Source organism: Anarrhichthys ocellatus, unplaced genomic scaffold (genome assembly GCF_004355925.1).
Source record: "Anarrhichthys ocellatus isolate YVR2014 unplaced genomic scaffold, GSC_Weel_1.0 scaffold16, whole genome shotgun sequence".
NCBI lineage: Eukaryota > Metazoa > Chordata > Actinopteri > Perciformes > Anarhichadidae > Anarrhichthys > Anarrhichthys ocellatus.
Window position 1 is genome coordinate 381122 of NW_022280046.1, and position 12726 is coordinate 393847.

Consider the following 12726-nt stretch of genomic DNA (forward strand, 5'->3'; position numbering starts at 1 on the left):
CACACACACACACACACACATACATAGCACGCATATACTTGTCTCATGACAATGTTGCTGCAAAAAAACATTCCATTTGTAAGCAAAAAGACGACAGCTTTGCATACAAAGTGGATGAGGGTCTACACTTCGCTACAATGCCTGACGTCTGGGGGATTCTCCTGCTGGCTGTGATCTATTAATACTGTTCACATCCTCCGTCAGCGATGCACTGAGGAGTGACACCAGCTCAAAGAGACCTCCAAGAGTTTAACTGCCAGGAAGTCATGACTGTTGAGCCATAAAACAGAGTGAGTGTTATCGGTTTCAACACATGTGCAGTTTGAGTGTCTGCCAGCTTAATGTAAGTTATGACATGTGTTTTAGTAATTGTAATATTGAGACGGTAAGACCCATTTTTAAGTAAGACATTTGATATAATTATTATATGTTCATTAAATGGGTTCATTTAGAATATTTCTACAGATCAGTCTCTTACCTCACATGTACTATATGTGCATGCACATAATCACATGATTAGACATGACTTTGTTTACATTTGTGAGTGTGATTATAAAAGGTAATGGAGACATTTCAGTGCATGTTGGGCAAAGTATCAAAGATGTTTTCAGTTATCCCAGTAGTTCATGCATAATGGGCTGAACTTGGCTCTGGACCTTGGTTTTAATATTGTGCTCATTAAATGTGGATACACTTGGCACAGCACAATGTCCACATATTTGCAAAATGATGCTCGGTGACTGTAACTTTTTCACACAGGGTAAACGCACACATAAATGTTAAACGTGTGTGTTGAACACAAACAATAGAGCGGGTTACTGCTATGTCACTGGCATCAGTAGCATTAGTGAACATTTTTAATTTTCCTTCCATTCAGAGATATCTATAACAGAGAGACTACCTAACAACCCAAAGCCCAAGATAAGTCCATTAAAAGGTAAATTAATTAGAATAACTAAAGTTTAAACTAATCAGGTTTTGGATGAGACATTTTAAAAGCTCAAATCCATAATCTTAGGCCTTTGTACAGTTTAGACAAAACTGTGGTACAGTTGCTTGCTCAGTAATGGTTTGAATACATATCAGGGTTTATGACAACTGCATGACACAAGTGCGAAGGGGCGGGCCGGAAGCTTTGACACTGACCTGCATGCCCACCTGGCAACCATCTGTTCGAAAAACATTCCCTGGAAACCGCAGTTCCATTAAGAGCTGTGAGTACTTAATCAGCCTCCCTTAAACTCACCCGGTACACACAATAGTGACTCCATCCAGTGGAAGTGTCTGTAATCCTCACTATTTGCTATGAATTATAAAGATTTCTCTAAATATTGTAGCCAATGTCCAATACAGCTATAGGTGAATACAGTTAATATTGCAGATATGATTGTGATACACATAAAATGTCAGATTAAAGATCACAAATGTCTTGAGACGGCAGGATTATAAAGATTTTTAGATAATCTCTCTGGAGTCTCGAGTGTGCCACTGAATAATTATCCACGTTTTATTCATCGATGCATTTAAAATTAAATCTGTAAAGTTATTTGTTCGTAATTACATTTGAATGATGCTACTTGCAAACGTATTTGTTGTACAGCGAGAAAAATCCTCATTAAATGTGCCAGTAAATAATTCAGTGTCATTAATCTATTTCTGAATGATGAACAGTGGCTTTCTGTTTCCTTCATATTGTTCTTTAACTTTTAAATCATATATTTATTAAAATGCTACCAAGACACGCATCATAGGAAATGAAGCTATCTATTGAGACATTAGAGTTATTTGAATTCAGTCGGAGTGTTACTGAAACTGCTTTGAGTCGCCGTCTGAGATTCTGCAGCTCAGGGCACGTTCTGCATTGGCTTCAGCATTGAACCGAGGTAGTTGCTGGTTGCTTAAACATCAAAGTATCTGATGATGTTGTCAATAACCTGAAGAAGTTGTATTCTATATGTATAAGATTGTTTTTTTCTGAGCACAAAAGGTTGGTGGCAGATCAAATATGTGATGCGTTTTTGTTTGTGGGAATCTCTTACCTTCACTAGACGGGTTTAAATCACTATAATTGTAAACTGTCACATGTTTCCTGTTCACTTTTACCACTAAGGGCACTAAGGCTTCTGCTGCTACGGTGTGACATGCATTGTCTGTTTAAACATGATGTAAGGTCCTTTTGACCTTGTGTGTTGTGTTTGTCAGTGGGCACTAAAATGGTCAGCATGTGTCTGCAACAATGTCACCGAGAGAGATTCCTGTTGATTTGAGTCACAGAGGTTTGTCTGCTCTCACTTTTGTATGAGTTTCATGGTCTCTTGCTAAACCTAAAACTGTAGACATTGTGCAGTTAAAAAAGGTTTAAAAAAAACAGCAGGGTAAACCGAAATGTATTTCAAAGAAAACTTTAAATAGCACAAGGGTTTAGTGACCAGATGATAATAAGGCCAAATAAACTCTGACATTGGTGTCAGAGGTTAGTCGTCTGGATTTGATGTCAGAGAAGTCATCTGCTTGGTCTGGATTCTATAAAGTGAAAATGAAGACACACCATTACTGTGCTTATTTCAGTGTCAGTTGTGTAGTCACCTCCCAAAGCTTGATATATGTAGTTCAGTCACAGTGATGTGTTCCAGTAATCTGTTTCTCAGATGATCCCAAATTACACTGGGTATACACACACCTTAATAGGAAAAATATATTAACATAATCATAAATATCATTAGGGAGAGTAATTACATGGGTTGAGCAATTAGGGAACTTCTGCCCTGCAGTATTTAAAGATTTTTGGGGATGAAACAACATGTACTGGCTGTTTTGCCGTTTTCACTCGGAGACACTGGACCGTCCACAGTGCTGTTCACAGAACAACAACAGCAGCAGCGCCCACGCTGTGTGTGAAGGTGGAGCAGTTGTAGTGTCAAGGGTAGCTGGTCAGTAAGTGGGAGGTTTGCTGATTCAGCCTGTCTGAGGATCTGAAAATGGAGGACGTTCATGTGGAACTCTCTTACCTCCCTCAACAGCTACAAGCAGAGTGCTCTTTAACGCACTGGTGGAGCTGCTTGGTGACAAAAGGTAGAGTCCTGTTTACCCTGGGCACAGCCGAGGTGTGAGGCCATGTAAATGAAGCAGCGCATTATGTGCTCAGTGAATCTTCCCTGGGTAAATACAGTCACGGTTGAATTGTCTGTCTCTGTTCTGAATATTTAATAGCTATCAATCAGTCAACTACAGTTTGAAAAGATTTCTCCATTACTTGATAGGCTGTGTCGTCAGCGTCTCACGCAACACAAAACACTCGATTTTACTGTTGCTCTAACTTCTTGCTTTTTCCATAGCCAACCAACCTTTTAATTAAATGTATGTCGTCATTGCAGATAGTGGATTTTCAATGTCAAATTAGTGGCTGAAAGGAAAGGCAGGCAGCCACTTGTGGGCGCGGGCAACCTGCAGACAAAAGAAAGGGAAATGGAATTCCCTCTGAATAAAAGACTTGGTGATATCAAATCTGATCTGAGTTATCTCGTTATTGTAGTCTGCCAGGCTTTGCTCCAAATCACTGCCAGATGTGCTTTTTCACTGTGAGGACCATTTGCCAAAACAAAACCTCGCTCTTAACGGCTAAGCACTAAGGTTTCTATTGAAAGAACGATCATAAGGCTCTAATTAATCTTTTAGATGGCCTAAGTGGAACACTGAGCTATGGATGGTCGTTTTTTAAATTTGTATTAATCAAAGACGAAATACATCACACAAACCGGAAAGAGATGAGATGATTTAATTTAAGACTCAAAAATTAATCAATCTCCTATCTTATTACTGAGTTTAATATGGGATGGATTTTCTAGAAATTATATTCTAATCTGCATTTTTATAGTTATACATTTTCCATTCATCCCTTTTTTTTCTATTTCAGGCTCGTCTTTTGTTGTGCAAATTTCAAGCATTGTCCCCCTGACTCTGAAGTCTCGTTTCTTGGCTCAAGCACAAACGACTTACAGTAAGTGAAATCCAGTGCAGTTAAGTCTAACAGGTGCCATGGATACAGCCAGGAGATTTTGTATTCAACAATGTCATTTACTCACAAGTTTATGACAATGTGCCATGCGTGGAGAACTTGGCATGTGCTGAGAATCAGGAGGATTATTAGCTTATTACTATTATTATCAGAGGATGATGTGACATTTTAAAATGATGTACAAATGACAAAAATGACTGACAGTTAATTTTGTCACACAAATCTGAAGCAAGAATATGCAAAAAGAAAGCCAGTCAAAGAGAAATGTAAATATACAGTTTGTATATGTATCCTAGATTTTGTGAAACATTTAAACCCGAAACATAGTGAAGAAAATCGGCACTGCTGGTCTTTTTTTTTACAAGCAGACCTTCGGTTTAGTGTACAGTCAGATTTGTGGATCAGGAAAAGGAGCGCACACCACATGGAGCTCTCCGTGGTCCTGAACTGGCTCGTCAGGTGCATGTTGCATCTAGATAAACAACTATTTAACGTTACAACAAGCACATGCGACCATAATCCAACCGGCTGACTCACCTTCCACCTCATCCTCAGGCAGGATAACAGGGGTCCGGTAGGTGAGGACATCTTCAATAGTGCAAAGTCCCTTGTACATGAACCTGGTGGTCACAGCACGCACTGGCATTTCTGCGAGAGACAACCAACTATGTGGCGATCTTCATATATCCTAGCTCTCCGGAGTTTTGAGACAGACCCGTTGCTACTGTCTTTGATGAGCAAAATCTCAAGCAAATGAAACGGGAACTCGCCCCTGCGCAAAGTTCAACCCTCGTCGTGTTTTCGGATTTTTTTTTTGTTCGATAAGACTAAAATGAGTAAAAACGCCTTTCAATGAGCTGCGTGTTTAACCAGGAATGCAGCTTGTAAATCTCCTTTGGTTTCAATGTATAGCCTGTAGCAGATTATATGGAGCAATTAGGGAACACCATTTGCTCCATGTAACAAAAAATGAAAACTTTTACTTCACAGCCTGTTGTCCATGAACATATTGGTCAGATAACAGATAAACAAAAAAAGAAGAAAAAGGAAGAAAGAAGACAAATCAATTGAAAAAATATCGGCACTTAATTGAGCTCTTCGCTGTTGGTGTCGCTGATTCCTACCACTCGTCTTGTTCTTTCAAACTGTCTATTTCCGACATAATCTGCTTCACTTTTCTCCCCCGTGACGGCATCTTCTTAAAAAAACAACGAATCGACCACAAGAGAACGACCTCACGAGCTGATACTATCCGGTACACGAGGTACAAACAAAATCGTATAACATTTCTTTTTTCCTGGAGAGCAGCTTTGAGGGATTCCTGGGTGACCCCCCTCTCATCTGATACAGACACGCTGTATGAGGCAGTGATCCTCTCTCTCTCTCTCTCTCTCTCTCTCTCTCTCTCTCTCTCTACAGCTGTCTGCTCCAGTCTCATTGGGCTCTCACGAAGCAGCGCGCGCGCACACACACGCTTACGCACACGCACGCACGCACATGCCTCCACCATACTGCTGCTTCTGTCAAAGCGGAGTCTATTGCCGTTTCCAAATTATAACGGGATTGTCTTCATTTTCTGCACCCTGTGATGGGTGTTAAAACAAGTCAGGGTTACAAAAATACATTTAGGCAAATATAAAAGCGTGCATGTTTAATAGCTTCATCAAAAAAAGTAAGAGGCATCGCAACAAGTGAGGCTGTTGAGCTCTTTGCCGTAGCAGGCTGGAGGCTAAATGGAAGGTGAGGGACTAATACTGAAAAATTAAATTATGCCCGCAGGCAACTTACCGAGCACATTTCAGGCAGTCAACAAATAGTTCATAATCAAATTCTGTAACATTTAAAATCCGAGCTATGGTTTTGAGGGTTAATTAAGGGAATCACCATCAAAGACCAAAGGCAACCAAATCAATAAGGTTAAAGGAGTAGTTCAACATTTTGGAAGATGGGAACTTATTTGTTGGAATTAGTTGAGAAGATTGATATCACTATGCTATCTGATTGATAAGTATGAAGCCAAACAGCGAGCAGCCGCTTAGTGTAGCTTGAGAGCAGAGGGAGACAGCTGGCCTGGCTCTGTCCAAAGGTAACATACTCCCCGAGTCTCCGCTGGATCCCCGGTACTCTCAACGTAACGCCAAGACTCCAGGAACTCACTGCTCCTGGTAAAGAAATAGTCCAGTGCAGAGGTCTTCAACAGGGGGTCCGCGACCCCCTGGGGGTCAGCGGAGGTACTGCAGGGGATCCGCGACATTTTTGGTTGATTAGACAATTTTTTAATTATTATTTTCTTTAATTATTTTTTTTTTCCAAACTTGAATCTTTCCATTATTTTACTGGTTCAGTACTGTATGCAAGATAACAAGTATGTTTATGCATGGCAGTGGCACTAATTGTTTCCACATTTATGTTTAAAATGAAAACATCAATTTGAATAGCTTGTATGCATGATTATCATGCAATTGACAGACAATGTTGATATTGGCATTGGTATCAGCTGACAAGGTATGTTTATAAATGGCAGTGGCACGGCCACCCTGTACCTTGCACATGTTTAAAATAAAAACATGAATATATGAACCTGTGTATTATTTGAATAGCTTAGCATTGAATGCACAATAAAGAGGTATGTTTATACATGGCACTCCGCCCAGTTTAATATAAAACACAATTTTATACAATATATATATAGTCGGGGGTCCCTGCTCCATCTCCTAGGCCTGAAAAACGTTGAAGACCCCTGGTCCAGTGTATAACCCTCTATGAACCCCATCGTGTCCCTTTTATGCTTCAGTTCTGGTAGAGATTTAACAAATTAAATATAACGTGTTAATTAATGAGCTTTAGCGGTAGGTAGATTTTGTTACATTCGGACAGAGCCAGGCTAGCTGTTTCCCCCTGTTTCCAGTATTTATGCTAAGCTAAGCTAATCATATGCTGGCTGTAGCTTTATCGAGTGCTATCTCTTCTCAATATGAGTGTTTCCTGAAACTTCGAAGATAAAGTGAGTGACAAAATAGCCTTAGCTATTGACCGCAGCATAAACGTGTCTTTTCACTCACTTATCAATGCAGGTTGAGCAAACATTAACACATTTTCTTGGAATCTTGTGAAGATTCCAGTTCCTGGAAACAATCAAGCCCACTGAAGGGGTTACAGGCAGCACATTATTTATTTATTTATTCAAACCAAAAACAAAGCAGCACACACCCTCGATTTTTGTTCAAAAGCAGCTGCATAAATCGCTGAAATGTCATGTAGGTTAGTTCGAGCAAACCCTCAGAAAACAAAAACATTACCCATTGAGAATGCCTGCAACTTGCATGATGATGCCCTGCGTTAGTATCTTTCCACCCTGGTTCACACCAGATAAGTGCGGTGTGTGCTGAGAGGGCTGCATGCGGTTCCACTGGTTGGTTTTTCAAGCGTTTACAGGACTGACAGGTCTATTCCCGTCGGAATGTGAAGGGATCGTCTCTTTCTGCTGCAGCTGAGCCTCCTGCTGGCTCCGTATTCACACAAGAAAACTTAAAACCAGAAAAACAGCCTTTGTTCTCCCTCCGATCCGACACAACATGGTGGATATGTGATGGCTCAGACTCTGAGACTTTAATCATTTTCACATAGTCTTTAAATCTGTGGAAAAACATGGAGAATAGTAGCACAGATATCCGGTGCTTTCATAACAAACGCAGTAATATTTGCTGCTCCTAAAAAGACATATTGATGGAAATGATTTCTGAAAATGTCCCAATGGAGCTTGAAGTAAAGCTTATGTTTGCAGCACATTTCAAATACAAACATATTATCAAATATCAGAGAAACATTGCATTTATGAAAGATATTGGATACATTCATCTGGGGATAACCTCCATATAAATTATAAATTGTAAAAAAAGTACATAACAGCTAAACCAAGATGTTTTTTATTCTCTGGAGAAGCCAGGAAAGCTTCTTTGAGCAGTCCAGTCAAACTCCTCACACCCAAACCTGTCAATATTTTATAAAACAGGAGAGTTTGTGTCTCCTGTGTATTGCAGTTAATGGCTGTACAGTTGCAACTATAAGTAAAAGGCGTATAAATGCCTCCTAGTGTGAAAAGTGAACCACAGTGGTCGTTTCACCTGAGGGCTGACACTGGTTTGAGAGCACCTCAGTCTTGACATCAATCCTACCATCATCAAATTAAGCCTCTCGGGAGGGCTGAGGGTTGTCTGCAGAGGCAACAGACCTGAAAGCAGGCAGGTAAGAGACATCAAAGACATAGCTGCTGACATCCAGGAAGTCAAGATGGAAATATTCAGCGCTGGATGGAGGAAAACTCCTCTAAATTCAAAGAACGTATTCCTTCAGTTAGTCCCAGTAACTGAGGGCCCAGACAAACAGCAGAAATCAACCACAACCACAGGACCAGTAAGGCAGCGGGGTAAATCTCACTGCAGTTTACAAACACAAATCTATTTTAGACTTGTCTGAAGTGTTGGGCCGGTCTTAATTTTGGTCTTAGATTAATCTAATGCATGTTAAACAGAAAAAAATAATAAGACTGATTTACAGTATTGTTTTGGCCCTAAAGTTAGCCACCCTACTCCCAGGCTATCTAAAAGCCATGTGTCATAACAATCAGTGACATCTGTTCATAATGTGTTGTCTGAGAAGACCATCCTGAGGCTGAATGACCTCTGACTGAGCCCTGGATTCAGCCATGTATTTGATTTGGAAAAAAGTCCTAATTCACCCAAAAATTCATAGCAAATAAATTAAATTTACAGTGAAGAATTAGACATGTTTGCCTCAAACATACAACAGGTAAGACAACCAAGTTTCTGCTACTTAGCCGGCACAATTGCTTGATATTCATACGTGGTTGCATGTCTTCATTTTTTTGTCCGTGTTGGGCTAGTTAGACATCACTCTACTTGAAATGAGATTCATGTTTATCGGCAGGAAACACAGGTCAAATTTTAGATCAAGAAACTGGAACAACATTTTCCCTGCAAGGCAAATGCAATCTATAAAACTAACAGTGCAGAAAGAAGTTCCAAAAATCTCATCAATAGCACCTACATCAAAACAAGTTACCGTCAAAGATTAATTTGGGATTATTGATTGCTTTTGTAATTGACTAAAGAACCTTTGGTTTCAGAAACTGAGGTCGCACCACAGACAGCATTTATGTGATCAGAATCGTAACATCGAGAGTCAGATATACCAATTGTTACTTTCTCTGGGTTTGTGAGAGGCTCGGCACAAAAAGTGCTTTGGATTATCACTGCGAGACGTTTGCATCTGAGATCCCAGTCAGTGGAGAATTACATCAAGTCAAATGTATGTGTAAACCCCATTTCACAAATATGAATAAAGAAAAAACTCCAGAGGGAAATTTCACAACGAGCAACAGATGCAGAAATCAAAATGTAATATCACAGTATGAAGATAATGAAAGAATAATAACAATCGTTCTTGAATTTGGCAAGTTTTATTATATTCTCAAATTTCTGTGAATAGGTTAAGGAAAATCTACTCATTAAAAATAAATATTCTGTAGCTAAAGAAACATTGGATTATGTGAATTGTCACAAGGCTTACCTGATGAATTTTCACAGGACTTTAATTAAATACGCCATTGTGGTGAAATAACTGAAACAATGGAAAAATGTGAAAGGTAATTATCCTCTAGCAGATGAGTATAAAAGAGAGTGTAGGGTTTAGAGGAGACCTCGACACACACATAAAAGAGGCATGTACTGACAGCAAAGGATGTGTGTGTTTCTTGTTTCCCCGCCATAAAGCGGGCTCTTAAGATGTCAGTCTTGTTGACACATCTCTTAATTTCCCTTTTTTATGGACGGATGTGGTGTTCTCTATTAAATTCTTCCCGAGATCACCTTCTTCCACTTATTTTCTTCAACTCTCCATCAAAACACGTTCATTAAGATATTTATTATTTTTTTATGGTTTTAGAAGAAATGAAATTACCTTACACGTGAATTTCAGCAATTTCTGTTATATTGTTGAAATCGTTATCGCTTTCGCCATTGTGATCTGTGAGCTGCAGGTGTAATTGGCAATTAGACATTGGGGTACAACATGGCCTGCATTGCACACTGATTCATGAATATTTCATAATAAAATGCATTATCACAATTTACATTCACCATGAGCACCTGCTCTGGCTCAGTCAACTTCCCTGACATTAATTTGTCCTTGGTCTGGTCAGACTGTACCACACTCCAGTATATACGGGAACCAAGGGTTTAATGAACTGGCCTGTTTGAGGATGGTTATGATGTCATCATGCTGTAAAACAAGTTGAATTAAAATGTGAGGAGGAAATGCAGGTTTTGGATGTATTATTCATTGCTTTTAATACTTACCTCATCCAGTCGAGCTGGAACAAGCTGTGCTCGGAAAGTAAATGTATTGTTTGTTGTTAGAGAACAGACACCCAGACATTTGTCTGCAGTCTGTATCATTCTCTGTTCACGTATGTGGCAGCAGATGATGATGGATTCCTTAAATTACCTGTTGCCGTGGCAGATGGCATGCTTTGGTCATTAACGGCAATGGTGAGAATTCCCTGGCATCCTGATGAAATATTCATCATGAATCTTCATGACCAATACCGATGTAATTTATTTGTTCTTGCACCCTGAGGGCCAAATGAGGGCCAAAAGAGCACCTAAAAGCGCTTACTGAATTTTGACATCATCATGTATTCAAGTGATGTATTAAAATATAATGAGGACATCGATTGCTGTACCACTCTGAATATCTCCGGCTGCAGGCAGGTCTGGGGACTGACTCAGGGTGGTAGAGAAATCTGATTGGCCACTTCTGGCGCGACCCCTAAATCCCGAGTTATGATTAGTTGATGGGCATGTTAAAGGCCCTCCAACAGCGAAGATGACTAAAGCTAGGCATGCCCTGACAAACAACAACAAATCTCCAGAAACTTGTCTGTCTTTACCTCAGTCCTTCAGCCACAATGGCTTAATGACATGACGATTTAAGTGGAAATTGACAGCGTGGTTTTGCAAAGATACCATAAATGTTAGAAAACAGTTATCATCAACAATGGCTGTTAACTCACAGTAGAGGTGTGTTTAACAGAACATCAGCTAATGTCTCTATTTGTCTGTCTGTCGTTTGTTGCTGAGCGTGAGAGTGAGAGTCAACCAAAAGAGTAGTTGTTCTTAAAAGCAACACAGGGCATTAAAAACACTTGCTGTTCAATACACTGTCAGAGCTGGATTCCGTTTTTCTTAAAATTATTACCACAATTGATTCATGTATTCTACAAATTCAGGAAAAAATATTTGAAGTTGGTGATGATTTAATTGGATGGTTCTTCATGTCTGTCATACCTGGTGGACTGCATTCTGACCTTGTTGTGTGTATGTATCCGCTCAATAAACATGTTGCGTTAGATCAGTTTAGTGGCAAGCAGAAATGAATGAGTCACAAGAGACGTGGTTTAAACAAACCACACATCAACTGAAAGAGCTGCCGTTGTGTCATCTAGAGGACAGAGGGTCGATGCTCTTTCTAGATTGTGCAGTAAATCCCACAATCAGGAGAACATGTCCGCTGCCACCCAAGCAGACACAAAAACATCTTGACAGGTGGAAAACAACTTTAAGGGCATCTTCATGTTCGGTAGCAAGGCCCTGGTGAAAGACTTGGGAAACATACAGAGAGAATACCCGGGCAAAGAAAAGCTCTCTCTTGCTCTTTTATTACATTTATTGTATTTGGTCTATAACTCTCCCCAGTCATGCATGCACTATTTAGTATGTTCCCCTCTGTATCCCTGGGACACATACAGGGTTTACCCAAATGGAATGAAGGATTTTAGCTCATTTTACAGACGACAGACTTCTGTGTGCTGGTAAAAATTTCACTTTTGTGTGCGGCAATGAGACATGAAATATGTCTTTGTGTGAAAACTCACTCTTCTTTTATAGTGGACCTCTGCTGAAGCACAATGTCTTTGTCACACACAGCAAATCATTGCACTAATTATTCCATCAATAAACATTTTACCACATAGACTAAAATGATTGGGCTTTGAGTGGCTGAATATGGAGTCTGTCTTCATAAACCGCAGCATCTAGCAATGAGACATTAACAGCAGTTAATGACCTTCACCAAGAAAGAGCATTAAGTGCACATTCATCACACACTCTGAACACATATACGAAGCTCTATGGCTTTTAATTAACATAAATAAATAAATACGTGAATCCCCCTGATAGATTAATTGTGCTGCAGTGTAATCACAGGATAAAACGCCGGGAAACACAACGCTGCTGGAAAAAGTTTTATTCAAACTAGAAAGTGCAAATAAGTCATGGATAGCAGAAATAATATATGCACATGTAGACAAAGCCTTGCAATAATCATATAATCACATTAAGTTGTTTACCCATTTGTTTGCATAGACTATGTGTTTGCGTGTGTGTTCAAAGTGCATTGGTCGTGATACTCGACGCAGACCACTTTTGCTCTCTGTTCAGTCACGGAAGCCCTCAAGCGGGTCATTAACTACGAAGAGTGACACGGTGGTCGGATGGCTCGCTGTTCACTATACACCAGGGGGTGACCATCAATCACGGTGAGAGGCAGTGAGCACTGACAGTTGCTTGATGGGAGATGACGCTAAATATGCTGTCATTTGGCCAGACCCAGCCAGCGAGCCCCGTTACATG

General features: G+C 39.9%; 1 protein-coding gene across 1 annotated transcript in view; it reads right to left on the reverse strand.

Moving 5' to 3' along the window:
• cabp7b (calcium binding protein 7b) overlaps positions 1 to 5349 on the reverse strand; it is a 17785-nt gene extending 12436 nt beyond the window's left edge. The window contains exon 1 of the mRNA XM_031855652.1: positions 4553 to 5349. Within this exon, the coding sequence (XP_031711512.1) occupies positions 4553 to 4661 (109 nt within the window). The 5' untranslated portion in view covers positions 4662 to 5349. The remainder of the gene's footprint in view (positions 1 to 4552) is intronic.
• Between the last annotated feature and the right edge of the window lie 7377 nt (positions 5350 to 12726).